General features: G+C 34.4%; 1 protein-coding gene across 1 annotated transcript in view; it reads right to left on the reverse strand.

Annotated features, from left to right (window-relative positions):
- RYR3 (ryanodine receptor 3) overlaps positions 1-18305 on the reverse strand; it is a 196236-nt gene that overhangs the window by 11446 nt on the left and 166485 nt on the right. The window contains 19 exon segments of the mRNA XM_054515025.1: positions 1821-1951; positions 2536-2733; positions 4523-4609; positions 5194-5362; positions 6347-6405; positions 9688-11006; positions 11352-11433; positions 12375-12479; positions 12811-12939; positions 13320-13408; positions 13795-13875; positions 14365-14382; positions 14625-14660; positions 14663-14697; positions 16363-16439; positions 16800-16879; positions 17081-17180; positions 17470-17520; positions 18207-18258. Of these exon segments, the coding sequence (XP_054371000.1) occupies positions 1821-1951; positions 2536-2733; positions 4523-4609; positions 5194-5362; positions 6347-6405; positions 9688-11006; positions 11352-11433; positions 12375-12479; positions 12811-12939; positions 13320-13408; positions 13795-13875; positions 14365-14382; positions 14625-14660; positions 14663-14697; positions 16363-16439; positions 16800-16879; positions 17081-17180; positions 17470-17520; positions 18207-18258 (2898 nt within the window).

An 18305-nucleotide genomic window follows, 5' to 3' on the forward strand; every position in this document is an offset into this window, starting at 1 on the left:
TTACTATCTGTTATACCCGTTTTGAGGAATGCCCGTTAGCAGGAAACACTACAAAATTTAAGATTTTTCTCTCGTTATTTCCTGGAAATAACACTGAGTTGAGAAATATGCAAGAATGCAAAGAGAAAAATAACTACTTAAACTAAAGAACAGTATTGGTAATATAAAGTCAATGCTAGTACAAGAAAAATGAGATTCCACAACAATGTTCTCCTGGGATGTGAGGCAAACTTCCCAATGACTATGCTCCAACTTTTACCTTTCTGAATAGCAATTCTGAAATGAATTAATCCAAATAAAGGCAAATGCTTCTAGTAACTCAAATGCATGGTATATTCTACTCCAATGCTCTGTATTATTTTTTTGCTTGATTTCTCAGGCTTTTAAGCAAAATATGTCATAGTGTAGCCAGCTTGCGTCTATCTCTTACAAGAAACTCCAAAAATTTGTCAGGGTACATCTTTTGTACTTTTAATTACTTTTTTTTCCCATTATAGAAAGCACATTTCAGTTTATACAGAACACTGGGTACCCTCCAGCAGTGGTTATTCTGATCGTACAGTACTTGTACTAAACCTTGAGACTGAGTTAACATTAGAGGGAAGGATTAGCCTGCTTAAATTAGTCTTAATCTTTTGTTTAACCTCAGTAGACAGTGCAACATGCTGAGAACAGACTGCACGGCATGTCATTAGCGATAAGTTGACAATGTATTTCATTAATTCTTTCTTCTGTTTGCTGAAGATTAACTTAATGTGTATCTAGATGGGTTGTTATCAATAGTCATACAAACTGGGTGGAAAATAAGCAAGCTCTCCAGTTTCCCAAACAGCTTTGGTTGTAACCTTAATAATATGTGCTAGTCCATATTGCTGAATGAAATTAGGAAAAATTCTTAATACTTAGGTGCAGGAAAACAAAGCACTCAAGAATTTCCAGTATTTTAGAAATTCTAATCATGGAAGCATAGATGGAAGGGACCTTAAATATCACCCAGTTCCAACTCCCTGCCAGGGGCGGGGCCACCTTCCACCAGCCCAGGTTGCTCCAAACCCCATCCAGCCTGGCCTTGAACACTTCCAGGGCTGGGGCATCCACAACTTCTCCGGGCAACCCGTTTAAGTGCCTCACTGTTATAGTAAAGAACTTCCTAATAGCTAATCTAAACCTACCAGTACATTCTGAAAAGCAGCCTGTAGTCAAGGCATTTTTTCTGTGGGAAGAGAGCTGACTTGCTGTGTTTGTCTGTGCCACTCCTACAAACTGCTGCAGCTTACCGAGACTCTTAGAACCAGTATACGACTACTGCAGTATTTGCTAATGCCACAGCTTGACAGATATTCCTGTCAGACCTACTCAAATTCTAGGAATGCTATTTTTCACTAGATTTACTCCTCTTGTCATGTACAAATTTCTTTACCAAAGAATGGGAAAGAAAGGGAGTAGAATATGTGCACAAGTGAAATAATCACTGGAAAGGATGGAAGTTATCTTTTTAAAAACTTTATCTTTTTAAAAGTTTCTCAACAGAGATTAATATGTGAAATGTCTTAGAGAGACATTTTGAGGTAAAATTCCTAATCCTTGCAAACCCTAGAAAATGAAAAGGAAGTGGAATATATGTGCTATCATAGTATTTATTAAATAAACATATAATAGTGGATTTCACATTAGAATCTACTACTGTAGCATCTAATATAAGGGGCTAAATGCCTTTCTTTTAGTTGAACTAAGTGACAGGTGGACAGGAAAGGTTCTAGATCAGTGGCTAATGAGCTATAATATTATAAGCAGTTTACATAGAGTCTAGTTTTACTTACGGAGTATTGATTACAAGGCGATCCCATTGTCCTTTAATATCATCCTCAGTTGGTTGTTCAGTTATGTATAGTCCATCAAATTCTAGCTTTCTAGCCACCTCCTTTTCTCTCTTGAATACAACCAGAGGGACCTGTGAAAGTGATGGTGGCCATTTTTGTAATGGTTTATGTATTTTTTGTTTTTTGTCACACAAAAATGTGAGACCAAACATCACACTAGAATCTCCCACAGTAGGCACATCAATGCCTAGGCAGCCTCTGAGCAATGGCCACCTCGGCAGGCAAGCCCCAGTCCTCCCCACACACAGCTTTTTATTGCTGAGCATGATGTTGCATGCCATGGAATATCCCTCTGGTTGATTGGCTCAGCTGTCCTGGCTGTGACCCCTCCCAACATACCTGCTGAGGGATGCACAGAGTGGGTAAAGCAAAGACAGAGCCCTCACACTGTGCAAACACTGTCCAGCAATAACCAAATGTGGCTGTGTTACCTGCACCATTTTAACCACAAATCCAAAACACACACACACACTGCTACGAAGAAAGTTAGCTCCATTTCTGCTGGCAAGAATACAGGAGGAAAACATCTACTTATTGAGCAGTGAGAATTTGTAAACAGCTAGGTACAAATGCTATTTCAGTATTAGCACCACTAACCACCTTGGGACACAGCCAATGTTTAACAAACAGATTAGCAGTAAGATTAAGAACTTGCCTTTAGGCAGTAATATCCAATCACACAGACAAAGGAGATGACAGTGTGAATAACTGCTAGTGCTCTGAGAGCAGGTGCCATGTAGCCAGTACTTTCTTCTAAAACAAAAAACACCATGCCCTCCTCTTCTTCCTCTTCAGCAAAGGAGTTCCAGAGATTAGAGTCTTCTTCTACTTCATCAAGCGGCTCTTCTGTCACCTGGGAAAAATTCAAGCATGTTGAAAACAAAATAAACTTAAAAGTTTTTCCTTTAATGACAAATGAGGTTTTCAAAGCCTGCTCAAATAAGATGATAGATCATTAGCTTTAAACATTCTTCATTTGCACAGCATAAGTCTCCACATCATGTCATGTCACTGAAAAGAAAATCTGGAGAAAGAAAATACAGGCAGTTTACAAATCTCTCTAACAATGCCGTAGCAAAACTAAAACATATGAAAAAGTTATGAAAAAACTATTTCTTGGAAGAAGCAAGGAATGAAAGGGTTATCTATTATGATTGAATTCAGGGTTTTTTGCGTAATCTATATAGTTCCTGATTGCTCGAGTCTAAAAAGAAGCAAAATTTTAATATAATTTTCATATCATCAACAGTGTATGCACTGTCCATAACTTTTTATTTCATGACTCAGTTTAGAGCTTACAAATTATATACAGTATTTCATCAGCTGACATACTTCCCTAAATTCTTCCAGTGACTTTAAAAACCTGCCCTTTAACATGAAATCCCTATGGGTGCTTTTTTGACAGCTTTATCTGAAAGCTAAAGTCCTGTTCAGTCCTGTTTGACTCCCACTGACCCCTTCTTATGTATGACAGATGGACTTGCACTGATAGACATGAACTTTTGTCCTTGCTCTTCAACAGATTCGGTCGTCACCCACCAGACTCAAAGAAAAGCAGAAGAGAATGGGGAGGAAATTACATTGGCATAGACAAAAGCAGAATTCTACATGTATATTTGAAGTCCATCTTCTCTAACCCTGTGGGAAAGAAAGAAAGAGACAAAGAGAAAGCCCTAAACAGCCATGACACCTTCTCCTGGAATGTGCGTTCTGCCCGGTGTCCAAGAGCTTTGTACGTCTTTACCTGCCCTGCCTCTGAGAATGTAAATTGAAATTGTGTTACAGGAGCTGCATTTCAAGGTATTTGAGAACAGGAACTCAGTTATTTCTAGACTGAATATTGAGCCAGCTGCTTTTGTTGTTGAAGTTTTTGGTTTAAGTAACAGAATATGTAATAGAATATGTAATATTGGAAAACACAAGGTTCATCAGCTTATTACAACTTTCATTCTATATCTAGGAGGGGAAAATCGAAAGGTCCAGATTGCAGGATGTGGATAAATCAGAACTCTTCTTCCAGATTTCAGTGTGGAAAGGGGATAAAAATGAGGCTTTTATGGATGGGAATTCTCTTTATTAAATTTCTAACCTGTTTCATTTCAAGGCTGTGAAGATTCATTAAAGAAATTGGATTCATTAAAGAAATTTCTTTAATTGGAAATTAAAGAAAAAGAACAGACTGCTGAGGATGTTCTACTTTGTATCATCTGGTGTTACACACCAGAACCTGAAACAACTGTATATTCAGGTGAACCTCTATGATTAAGTTTGAACTGTGAATGTATAGCCTTCTTCATGAGTGAGCTAGACAAAAAGAGCTATAGCCTACTATAAAAAAAGAAGTAACTGAGAATAGTCAGATTAACAGAAGTCTCTTAATATCTTGAGAACAAATTAAAGGAAAATATTTCAACAGTTTTGACATTTGAATTATTTTAGTAGATTTCAATTTTCACAGAACAAGATCAATAACAGACTTATGTGATTAAGTGGAAAAGTGCCTAGAAACTCAACTATAAAGAGCAAATTAAATAAATCTCTTTTCATTCAGCCTGAATAAAATAAAAACAGAGTAGTACAAACATTAAATTATTGTATCTTCTGGTACTAACAAAAATATTTAAAGAACAATGTTATCTTACCTTGTAAAACAGAAGAATAAAATTGATGGCAAATGCAACAAATAGAGCAAGAAACCTTAAGTTGTAAAAATTTCTTGCCAAGTAATGCTGAAAGTAAAAAATAAAAAGTAATTAAAGGTAGCCCATGAGTAATATCAAAAGAAGAAAAACAGATAGTAAGATTTTTAAAACAGTAAATACATAATTGTGTTTCCTTCATACATCAGTTATAATGAGCAAGAACATTTCTTGGCAGCCTATCCCCCTTTTTCATGATAAATGGAATTTAAATAATGGCCTTAGAATTATAAGTCAGAGAGTCTGAAATAGAAAGTGTGGAAAGATATGTTAGAATACTGCAAACTGCTGGAGAGTTTTCAGAGAACTCAACATTTCATGGTTTTAAGAACAAAGAAAAATACTAAGTAGAGTGAAAGACTCTAGAAGTTAGATTATGGAAAATAGGGAGCTCCTTAAAAGGAGCCAAGAGCCTAATCTGTCCTGTTACAAATTACACACAGAAACACTCAATTGTATAACTCTAAAAAGTATTATAAAATCACAACAGACTGACTACAGCCAATCATCTGAACACTGATACCAAATTTTCCTTTATGACATTTCTCTCCTAATTATCAAAAAATGGTTCTATAAAGAAAATTCAATTATTAAAGAATTCAAGACAAACTTACAAGCATTTTTGTCTGATAAATTTCCAAAGCTTTGAAGAAGTTAGCCATAACAGCCTCTGGTTTCTCAATTTTTTGTCCATGCCTTCTCTTCTTTTTCTTCATTTTTCCCTCTTCTAGCTGCTCAGATTGTACTTCCTTTGCTTTATCTTGTTTCTCACCATCTTCCATGCTAGAAGAAAGGTTAACTAAACAAAAATATCTAGCCAAATGTAAATGCATTCATTTCAAATGAATTTGAGTTCATAAATTTTGGCTTTAAAATTTAGTTTTTATACTGTATGTAGCATTAGAGGAATTTAGTTACTCACAAAAATACTTCAAAACCTGGGTTTCCAAATGTGTGACATGATGTTGAGGCATTAATATGATTGTCTTAAAGTATAGACCTTTACGAGATGCTTAAAAAAATTAACTTTGGCAGATAAGAGGAGAAAGATAAATCACTTTGAGGTAAATATTTAAACATGAAGCAAAATGGAAAAATATATATAATTATGTATAGCTTTTGAATCTGTTAGAATCTCTTGGACACCTTTTGTGTGTCTGTACAAAATATTTTAATCTTTTACTATAATGTGGCTGCAGGTCCAGGCAGACAGGATGCTCCTTAAAAGTAGGGTGCTGCTAAAAAAAGGTAAGTATTTTAAATATTGTTTAGCAGTCATATATAGGATGACTGGACAAAGGAATGTATCTGCTGTCAAGATCTGATAAAACAGCAATAAATAAAAATAGTTGGGTTAGTTAAATCTTGTGTTTTAATGATCCAATAAAAATTCGATGAAAATTGTAGTGGGTAGTAGGGAAAGCAGAAAGCATAATAAGTTGCAGACGATTTTAAGACTGGTGCTCATTTTTAAAGGAAGTTATGGGAATTTTCAAAGAGACAATGGCCACAGATCCATATATGCATAATTGTCAAGGGCCACAAAAATCAGATTGCCATTGTGTTGCCTAGTGACATGGTCTGCCATCTTTTAGTATATTTGCAAAATACTTAGTATGTACTCCTTAGTATATTTTCAAAATACTGATGAGACAAAGTGTACATAAAGTTATTTGAATACTGAGCATTTCTTGTGTTATTTTGGCCAAATTATTTAGCATAAGAAGTTCCAAGGAGTTAAATAGGAATTTTGTAAAATTAACTTACTCAGCCTTCTCAGCTTCTGCTTTTCTTTGTGTTCCAGCTTCTTTTGCAATTTCAGATATCTGGAAAAAGTATTTTAACTGTCAAAATTGATCCATTCAGATAAAATTCTGGTAACTTTAGTTATTGTCTTCTAAGAAACAAACAAAATAAATAATAATATTTTTATAGCACTTTGCACTTTTAAAGTGTTTGATTTTTAAAGATAGGGGGCTCAGGCTATATTTTAACAGTGAAAAAGGCAGAATTTTTTCTGTATAGTGTTATCAATACTCTAACTAGTCCAGTTGACTAAAAAACTTAATTATACACAGTGATTGGGCAAATTATGTGACCAGCTGAGGATGAAGGTAACTACATCCAGATCATATCCTGATACTAAGGTCACCCACAAAGTGGGTGATTGAAACTAGAAACAATATATTAATGTTATCATCAAAAATCTGAAAAACATTTCTGTAACTATCAGATATTACAAAACTCAATTACTTGGCTGTAATCAAGTAATGCAACTGAAAACAGACAAATACTTAAATAACTTCTACTTACACAATGTTTTCTTCAAGCTGTTTATCTTATCTGGGCTGATGGTTCATTAAACCTTTATTGGCACACCACACAACCCTCTTAAGTGTTGTGTTTACAGCTTTCCCTTGAGATAAGGAAAAACCAACGCAGAATTTTACAGATGGCTAACTGCAGCAAAGAAGCTGGGGCCTGGATGTCACACACCTTTAGGCTGGGTGTTACAAGATCAAAGTAAACTCATTTCAAATGCAGTTTGAGTATCTAAGCTTCAATGGAAGTCCAAGAGATGCAGGCCCTGACTCAAAAAGAAATCTAAAGGGCTGAAATTTGTCTCCATTCCCTTTTGCAAAACCTGTCCTAACTCAATCCTCTCCTGTATTCTCTTGAAGTGCTTAGACAGCAGTTGTCTCTTGGTCCTACATTTCCAGTTAACACATATATACACTTGTCTAAAGTTTCTGCCACTACTCATCTGGATGCCTGTCTTTCACAAGTATGTGGGAAAAGGATATAGGAAAGAATTTAAGTTGATCTTCCCTTGTGTATCTCACATACACAAGGATGTCATGTGGAACTTCACCTAGCAAACAATGCAGATGTAACTCTCTCACAAAGAATCTCCCCTAAGATCTCTAGCTGGTGAAGGATAATTGAGAGATCATTTGATGATGCCTAGTTCTTCTAAGGGATGGTGTGGTAGAAGAATTAATAAATCCCTATTCATCTTATCCATATATGCTCTCAATTTTCTCTTTCCAACCTGAAGAACCTTAACTTTCTTAATTCCATATACAAGATTTGTTCCATATCTAGTTTCAACAGCTCATTGATCTTCACTGAATCTTTTCCAGTTTTGTCACAGTCTTTTTGAACTGAGAGAACCTGGTCTTCAAGACACAGATAAATTAAGATTCATGGAGCATAATAATGTGGGGGCTTCCTCCCTTCCTTTCTCAACAATTCAAAATTTCAGTTTGCTTGACTGACATCATCATTGAACTGATAATGTTGTACAACTCAGTTATATTCCCAAGATTTCATACTCAAACAGTAACAATGAGATCAAAATGAAGCATTTTACAGATTAAATTACAATTTTCCTCTTGTATTGATCACTTTCCTGATTTTTATCTGTTATTTTAAGGTAACTTCACAGTTAGCTCTTGATTTTATAGCTACCAATAATAAGATTTATCAGCAAACTGTTATGTCACTACCACTCTTCTAATTTGTGAACCCACATAACTGAGATTCCTGTAGAGCCTTACAGTAAAAGCAAACTCCTGAAAGGCTCCATCATATATGATTCCAAAGGTTATTTTGGAGTTTCTCTGACTATATGGTAAATGTCACTGACCTTATCAGTACACTTTTCCAGTATATAGACCTGATTTTGTATTTCTATCCATTTGTGTGAATTTTATCATTGCAGATGCCTAAGAAAGACATAGTGACTTGAAGGGAATTTTTGATTCTTACACTACTGTTTCTGCTTTGAGCTACACATATTCTTTATAACCACTCCTCTAACTTGATTATGTAAGCATTTATATACACAATGTGAGATGAATAGCAATTCCTGTAATACAGAATTAGTGGAAACATTGCTTTGGTAAGTTTCACTACCTAACATACCAAAGGTAAAAACTGGATAAATTGCAAACTGACTTCACATTAATGACTCGAGCTATCTGCAAAAATTACAAAGCATTTTCATCAGTAGTATCAAGCACATCTGTAAGAAATGTATAAATCAAAGTAAAACAAAGCATATTCTAAAGTGTTTATCCAGATCTGAATTAAAATACTTCAACTATTGAAGAAAATTCTAATGTGTTTACTTATACTTGTCAAGATTCTTGTGTTAAAAGTTATTTTTAAATACCAACCACATTATATTTATGTTAAATGAGACAGGATTTTAACAGACTGTAATTTTCAAGTCCACATATAAAAATGTTTTAATAAACACACATGAAAAACAAATGCAAAAATGTAGTTCCATTTAGGCAAGAAGCAGAATCTGGAGAAAAACATACAAATTAAGAGAAAATAATGCACTAAGAAGTTGCACAGTTTAGATTTATCTTGAAGATATCTGGAAAATATATCATAAAAAGGTGAGTTAATGATGAGAGAAAAGATGTTTTTGAATAACAAGTAGAAACAGACCTGAGACGTAAAGTGAAACATAGTGCCTTCCACATATGATAAATGAATTGGTTTTGACATTTCGTTCTGTCTATTTTTACACAGAAAAATATTCTCTTTAGTCCAGCTGAGTGGAACAAAATGTATTGTTTGTAAACCGGAATAAGAGTAAAGAATAATTACACAATAAACATTAAACTTACAATAAAATTCAGGCCAATATATTTAAAATAATAGGAAAACAGGAGACTATATTGCATGTACAGCATACAGAAGAACAATGTTAATAATAAGGCATTTTTATGGAGATAATAAGTTGTGAAAGTAATTGAAGTATACTATAAAAAAAAATGGGGTATGCAGAATAAACAAGACCATAAATAATTTAAAGCAAAAACTGTGACTAGAAATTTGCTAGCAGTTTATGTTTTGAATAAAGTCCAATTGAACAGTAACAATTTACTGCACTGAAATCTAAACACTGGGCTAAAATTTCCTGTTGGTTTTCAAATGTGTAGAGATTATAAAGTAAGTTCTTACTGATAATATATATTAACCAGGTAAATGTAAAATAAACCTGTTATTAAAGTTCAGTAGTTTATTATTATTGTAATTTTAATTATTAATATTATCTTAAAAGAAATACAAAAATCTCTTTAATTTACCTGTAATCTTTTTTTCTTATGAACTGTGTTTTCCAAAGGTGTTTGGATCTCAGTACCAAGGATTTCTGCAATATCTCCAAGTCCAGCATCATGACCATGTTTTGATCCTTCTTTCTTTGTAGGAATGCCAAAAATGTCTGCAATTATGTCAGTTTCTCCCTTTTCACTCTTCACAAACTCCCCGAGTTCAGCTCTTATGCCATGCTCAGCACCTTCAGCTTTTTCTGCTTCCATAACATCATCATGGATTCCAAACTGTGTTGGATCAGGCATATCCCCTAATATTTTTGTAACTTTTATGTTTTTGGCTCCTTCAACCAGGCCACCCCCAAATACAGTGCTCCAAAGAATCTGGAATATCCCCCACACTATAGAAAAGAACATTTGGAATGTCCCTACAAATAGGATCCAGAAAAAGGAGAAAAACACTTTCACCATCTCTTTTATTGTCATCTTTTTTACTTTCCTGTATTGTTTCCTAAGGTTCTTCACAGTGACCATTTTCAAAAAGTTGGCAACGTTCTTTTTCACTGCAACACAGGCCACTGCAAAAGCTGAAGCAGGTTCCAGGGACTTTTCTTCCTCATCATCTCCAATATCCACTACATAGGCAGGCTCTGCCTCTTCCTCCTCCTCAGGCCTCTCAGGTGAATCTGTTTCAGAGATCTGGGATGCTAACTGCATTTCAAAAATTGTGTCTTCACAGAAATTCACAAAGAGTTCCATTTTTTCTTGCTCTCCACCTTCATTTACAACATCAAATATGAACTGTCTTTTAGATTCCTTCACCTGTGGCTTCTCCCACTGCATTCTACTGGATTCACTGATTTCAAAGTAAACTCTTTCTATTTTCTTGGCCCCACCCATTATTTCAATACGGCCAAGGTATGGTTCAAAGTAATTAAGAACACTTTCTGCAGGCTCAAGTAAGCTCTGAAGGCGTGGATCATTAGGCATGTGCTCTGAAAGGTTTGTAAGCAATACTACTACATTAAACCCAATGTCTTTGGCTGGTTCATGGAATCTTTCCACAAAGTCAACATAATTGAACATGTCATTTTCATCAGCTTCTGTACAGGACAGCAGGAATTCAATCTCTGACTGTATGTATTGCTTTTGAGCCTCCATTGATTTTTGAAATTCCTTCTTGGAAATGATTCCTTTACCATCTGGATCATATTCTTTGAAAGCATCTGAATTAGTCAGATCTTTCAACTTCAGGAACATGTCAAAGAACTTCAAAATCATTTCTACATTGCTAGATGATTCTACAAGTGTGTCCACCATTTGTTTTCCAATAGTTCCATTTACAACGTTACCTAAGTAGTGTGTTATAATAGAAAGTTATTCAACAGCTACATTTTAAATAATGACATTTCATATTTCTGCTGAAAACAGAACAAAAATATTTTTAAATATTAGTATTTTTTCTTCCAACATGCTTTTCTTTAGCAGCCCTCTATTTCAGGACTACGTATATTCCGCAATAATTCTTAAATAAATATGAAGAATGTCTTTTTCCCCAAAGATTAAATAAAGGCAATTAAAAAGCAGTTTAGAAAGATGAACATGATAATTGTTCTTTACGCTAGGAAGTGAGAATAGTGCTTTACAATAGGAAAGGGAGATAATCATATTTGACCAAAAAGCAAAACAGGTCCAACCTTCAAGCAGTGACAAGAGCATCACTACCATATCCTTTAGCAGATCTAGCAGCTCCTTAAGCAATTCAATCTGAGCGGAGTCCTATTAAAAAACAAAAAGAAGGACAGTAAGATTGTTTTTAATTTGTATTTATATGGAAAACTAAATAAATTTAGAGAGAAATGGTATCAAAGACGATCAGCTAAATTTCATTCACATTATTCAGCAACATTTCATTGCCATTGTATTATGATTGCTATCAGAAGTCTAATAAAACATGCAACTTACTGCAGCAGAGGTATTAACAGCATAAAGTTAAGCTTTAATAAAGCATTAAGGAGTACCAAAGTGCAGGTAAGGGACAGCAGAAACAAACAAAAAATATTGGTTGCTACACAGATCTGAAAGTATCTGTCTCAGAGGAAGTCCATCCTTTTTCACTTCACTGGCAATATTTAATGGCATTATGCATTACCACTCAAAGAGGACTAGAACTGATTAGAACATGCTAAGTCTAATGTAGATTTGTGTTTGACATTAAGGCCCTAAATACTAGTTTCAAAATTCTCATATACTTCTATAGGGTGGGAAGAAATCTTGTAAGTCAGAGGATAGCATAGACACTGAATAAGAAAGGAAATTACTCTCTGCACTGTTGCATTCAGTGCAGAGTTTGAGTGCATGGATGCATTAAGCAGAAGTCACAGAAGAACACAGAATCCTGAAGCTGTGGAGTGGGACTGCGCTCTGGACAGTGAAATGAACAGTGCCTGTGCCCTCGTGCTCTGTGTCTTTGATTAATTAACTGGATAAGTTCACCAAATATCACACTCCCTCCTTCTTTGGGTCTTTCTCAGCTTTCCTCTTGACCCGCTTATGTTCAGTGCTTTTAAAGGTGTTTCTGCTCTGACAAATCCTCCAGTTTTGGCGAGAGAGAAAGGGACCAAACTGCCATGTTTGTTATCAGAAAGGTATAATTGAGCGTAAATGTCAACTTGGGTTTTAGTGAAGGTGAGTGCACAGACAATTAACGTTGAAAATACCTGTGAAAGTTTCATTTGCATATTGGCAAACACATGAAGAAAGCCAACAACTGCATCCCACAGCCTACTATGAGCCAGACTCTGTTGATTACCTATGCAAGGGCCCTAAAAAAATTGAGAAAAACATATTTTTTCTTTATGTCAAATAAACCAAAACAAATCAAAAAGAAGTTTTAGGCAGCCATGAAGCTACATGAGAGGGTTTTCCAAGATCTCTGGGTATCTAGTGCACAAATACCAAATTGTATCCTGTTAAATACGTAGCTGTTTGCATGTTTTAGTTCTCACTTTACACTGGTCCAGTGATTCCATGTAACTTTATCAAAATTTCAAAAAATTATGTGCAAAGCATTTACAAATTGATGAAAGAACATGATCATGCTGTGTGAGCATGGAACTTTCTCTGTTAGTATCTTGAGAAAAATATTCTGTTTACCTGGATATATTCTGTAAGAGAATTGAATATTTGTTTGGTGACAGCCAAAGCTTTAGAAAAGTTACGTTGTCCTGATTCATCAATGACATCCTTTCCTGAATAGTACCAATAGAAGTCACTGATGGATTCCTAAGAAAAAAACCAATGTTACATTTTCTAGGTTTGAATTCTCTATGCAGTATTTACTGCCTGCATTTGTATCACCAAAACTTTAATCAGTAACTCAGATGAAATTTAGCATATCTGTGTCAATCTATTTCTCATTACAATAATATTTTTCTCTCTCTTCAGAAGTGAACAATGAAAACCATTATCAAACATCTGATTCCACACAGAATTCTGAAATGTCATCTGTTTTCAAAGGAAAAAAGATATGAAAAAACTAAAAACTCTTCATTTTAGGTATCCCTTAGAGAGAATTTTCATGTTTGATTCCAACAAAATGTGAATCTAAAGAAGTGAAGGAAAGCCAATATGTTATACTCCATTTTCATCTGTTTTTTCCTCACCTGAAGACGCAAGAGATAGTCAACAGTACTAATGATAATATTCACTGTTGTGGTGTTGCCCATCTGAGTACGTAAGTAATTTTGAAAATCTGAAATAAGAAGTGATTTGTGCTTGGTTAGTATACAAAGGAAAAAAATACATTATTTTTCTATTTTCGTGGGGAATGTCTTCTTTTTAAATATCTTGTTGGATACAGATGCTTATGTTGTAGAAATTCAACTTTAGACCCAGTGTATATATAACTGGACAATTGTTATCCAGGTGACTTGGAACAGGCTTTACTAGTAATATGCTACACACCAAAATTAAATTAAGACTTAAAAAATCAAATTGAATTCTGCAATTCAAATTGTTGTCATGCCACTTTCCCCTCAGGAAACTTAATGCATTAGAGGAAAACATTGGTTCTTATTGCACTCTGTTTAGGAACAGACTCACCACACATTTTCTACAAAATTAATTCATTTCTCTTACCATTGTTATGCCCTTCACAGAGAAGTTGCAAAAATCTAAACAGATCTCGAGTAAATTCATCATGCTGCAAGACTTTTTCACCTTCAAAATATATAAATACAATGATTATGTGACAATTGTTATGATTAATTATGCAGAACACATAATCCTACAGTAACCTTTTAAAGTGGGATTTTAATAAAAGAATCAGTATTTAAAAGCGTTAAAGCAATTTAAAAGAAACAGACTGATAATAATGAAAAGAAAAACTGAGACAGAAAAAGCAGAGCCAAAGTATTTAGCACTCCAATGCATCCATGGTTAAAAAAACAACACTAATTTGAAAAAAAAAAAGGCAACAGGATATATATCTAATAAGTAAATTGTTAGTCATAACTAAAATCATGCCTTAAATATGAGTGACACTTCTTTAATAAGCATCAAACTCTTTATCCAAGCTAAACACACAACCTGCTGCAGACTATAAAGCTAAACCTAAAGATATCTGAGAAGATGCAATGAGAGATTTCTCTCTGTATTTGCAACACACTTTTGCAACAATAGTATCAAAAACTGTAAACCCAAACATACCACGCTCACGAACGATGACTGTGGATCAAAGAAAAATAACAAGAATACAAGATAAGAATATTGGAAGTTACAATATTTTTCTTAAAAATTATTGCTAAAGATAGTGTAAAGAAAAAGCATATTCAGAACCCAGAGCCTAGAATTACTTATAGTAAGTTTAACAACAGAAACCTCAAGCCACAGTAAACAACAGTTCAAGTTAAAGAAGGAGGCACAAATAATGTTTGAAGCACTACTGGAATCAATTTCATTCTACTTACGAGTTCCTTCTTCAGTGACCATTCCCAGGCCTTCGCTTTATTCTGTCTCTCAAACGCATTCAAGTCAAGAACACTTATATTTAAAGAAAAGAAAAACAGCAACAGAAATAGGAAAAAGGACTATAGTAAACAATGGAAAATAACTTTCTTCTACAAAATTTCTAGACGCCTTCAACTACTACTCTTGACCGACAACAACATGCATCTCCGCATATTTTATTTAATACTCTTATCAAATAAATGAGCTTTGGATGAAACTAAGGGTCCAGTGTCCAATTCTGACAAGAAATGAGTCTCAGGTCATGTCTCACCACTTATCTAACTTCACTCCTGATAATGACATTCACAGTGTCATGTACAAATGAGGAGCCTGAAATATTACTCTTTATGTTGATTTAAACCTATCACTAAAGGAGAATACTGCCGTTGTTTTTCTCTCACACTGTTTTCCACTAAGTTGTGACTATGACTTTTATTATGTTTCTGTATATAGTATTACAGAATATTACTATATTATAATATAACATGGTTATATTATTCAGAAAATGTATGGAATTTTTGATTCTATATGTACAAGAAAGAAATGTAATCAGAGGTTCCATCTCTTCCAAGGTCAAAAGACACTGATATCTGAATTTTATTTTATTAACTTGGCATAGCTCAGCACATGGAATAGCAAATCATGATTCTTCTCACCACCCAGTTAGAGTACTTTCATTCAAACCTTCCAATAAAATTCCATCATTATCTAATTTTAGTTCAGTTAAATAGAAATGCAGTCACATACTCAATCTAGTGACATCATTAAAACCAAAAGCATTTCTTAAAGCATCATTTTATTTCCTTATAATTTCTTATCTGTTCAAGTAATTTTATCAATACCTCTTTTAATGAAGTCCTGAATAATACATATACACAATTGGTAATTATATGACAGCAGGGCCTGTTTGAGCAAATCCCTGCTAAAGTGTTCAACATAAATGAAAAAATGACAATGCAGATATTATTTAATTCGACTGCAACTATTCAACAATAATTTCTGCAATGCAGGTCACAATTCCTTCCACATTTTATCCTCTATTCATACAGCTCCTCCACTTCTAATTCCCAGTCTACTCCTTCAGAATGCTTCTGGTTCTTTTTTAAAAGGCTGAAAAATGGAGGTCATCTACTGTAAGAGTAATCAAAACCACACAGAAATTGTCTATCTTATGCATGGGAGTCCTTTACCCCAACTAATTTGAACTGTTTTATCAAGGGAATGGACTACTAGAGTCTCATTGGTCTCATGCCAACTCTAACAAAGCTGGTATATGTGCAGAGGATTCACAAGAGACAGCGATTATGCAACTTGCCAGAAATGTGCAGGAACTGAAAGCTTAGTAAAGCTCCACTGGCCTGTCTCTCCCTTAGTGGTGGCTCTTCTCCATCCTTGGAACCTACCAGACCTGTATGACCTTGAGGGATCTAGGATCAGTAAAGGAGCCATTATATTTTACTTTTCTGTCTCTTCAAACTAAGTCTTCAAAGGCATGTGCAGTCTTTTGCTTTATTTTCTCCCTTGGAAGAATACTCTAAAAGATTAACAGGCTGTTCCTGTGATTCACAAAACTTTCCCACAAGAGTTCTACAACTTGTGACTCTTGTAATTTAAATATAACGCATCCACCTGAACTGAGCAATAAGCCAGTGAATATGAATAAAACAGAACCTGTAATAATGCAACTTATGGTTTTACCTGCAGGACTGCATCAAGCCAGAGAGGCTTTGAAAAAATCCAGCATCCTTTTTCTCCTTCAGGTAGTCTAGCATTTTCTAAATGTTGTATATTTTTGAAGGGAAAAAATACAACATTAACAATATACAATAAAAAATAACTAGCAATTAATTATTAATAGTATTTATAAACTAAAATAAAATAGTAAAGGCAATAAGTGCCCTAATAATTAATGATATTTAAATTATAAGAATTCAAAAGTTCCTGAATTAGTTCCTTGAAATGCAAATCACTGGCAAAAAATAATATAATTGCCCTTGCACCAAAAATACACGGACATTTCTTCATTGTTTGGCTTAAAATTAAGTGCATTAATTTAAACAACAGGATACTAAAATTGTCAAAATTGCTTGCCTCATTTATGCAAGCAAGACTCACAGTAGTTGGAAATGCATTACCTGTTGAACTACAGTGTTTCCACCATTTAGAATAGCAATACCAAGTTTCAGTGTTTCAACAACCATGGGTCCTGTATGACCTGTCAAAACAAGGATACACTCCTTAAAACTTGTAGTTATGAGCTCTTCAATCAGAAACGCAGTCTGGAACTTAGTGCAGTTGCTACTGACATTTATTTTGGCTCATTAAGTGTTGTACAGAAGCTGTTTATGATAGTTACATGACAGGCACAATGACATAACACACCTGTGTATACTTCAAAGACACCACAGAGCATTACCTTTGCTTGCACTGATCATCTGAAGGACCATCTCAGCAGCTCCACGATCATGCAAGCGAGCTTGCTGATAGAGAGTTCTCTGCTTTTCCATTTCTTTCTCCTGGGTTTGGGAACAAAATGAGAACAAACTGCAGATTGGAATGGATCCAGGAAAAATAGGAAGATGAGAAATCTGAAGTTGTTGAAGACCATCTGCCTCCAAAATCCATGGGTTGTTTGACTCCAAAGTTTCAAAACACCCCATCTTTCTTTAATGTGAATAACCCAGTAAACCAGCTCGCTGTGTTCAACACACAATGTGTTATGCTATTTTTGCATTTATTCCACTGGACATATTTAAAGTACTTCCACATTAGATTATGAGAAAGAAATGTCATTTAAACTCTCACCTCAAATGTCTTTTCTTTATCTTCATCTCCCTCTTCTTCTTCCTGACAGCTCTTTTGATGTTAAAAACAGAAATCACAAGATCTTGCTTATTAAGAAACATAATGCCTACTTTTGCTATACTATTTCTACAAAATTGCCAAATAATTTTTTAAAGCAATTACTGAAGGTATTAAGAAGATTTTAAAAACATTTAATTGCAAATATTTGTGCTTATCTGCACTAAGAAGGTGATATTCCCTAACATGTGAGTATTTCAGGGTATTCATCCAACTACATACACACTGTAACTGCAGGCTATATAACCTTGTGCCATATCCCTATATCCATGATATTTCTCTTCACAGTCAAGCTCTCATCACAAGTCAGCTGTAATCAATATGTTGCAAAAAACTGACCTATCTTTGTCAGACTTCAAGTGTTAACCCAAAAATGATTACCCAAAGAATGAAGATAACTAATGGGTTTAAACTGCTCAGGAGTTAATCATATGAAAAAAAGTGTCAAGTGAACGGAACAGGACTGCACCTACTGAAATGTTATAGTATTGCTTTAACATCGGAAATTTCTCATTACACATATATGTAAAACTCTGAACTGCATTTGCTTCATTAAAAATATAGAAGCTATTATCAAGCAATCCATGTAAGAAACAGAAAAAAAAGATTTAAGAAACATCTAAAATCAATGGGAAGTACCTAAATGCAGTGAGGGATGGAGCTTGAAATTATGTACTTACTTTTGCCATCATGGCAGAATAGGCAATATATAGAGGATCATGTCCTAGATTGCTGTGAAGAGTAAAAATATTTTTAATTATTTTATGATATAGTAATAT

The sequence above is a fragment of the Molothrus ater genome, chromosome 6, assembly GCF_012460135.2.
Source record: "Molothrus ater isolate BHLD 08-10-18 breed brown headed cowbird chromosome 6, BPBGC_Mater_1.1, whole genome shotgun sequence".
In the NCBI taxonomy this organism is placed as follows: domain Eukaryota; kingdom Metazoa; phylum Chordata; class Aves; order Passeriformes; family Icteridae; genus Molothrus; species Molothrus ater.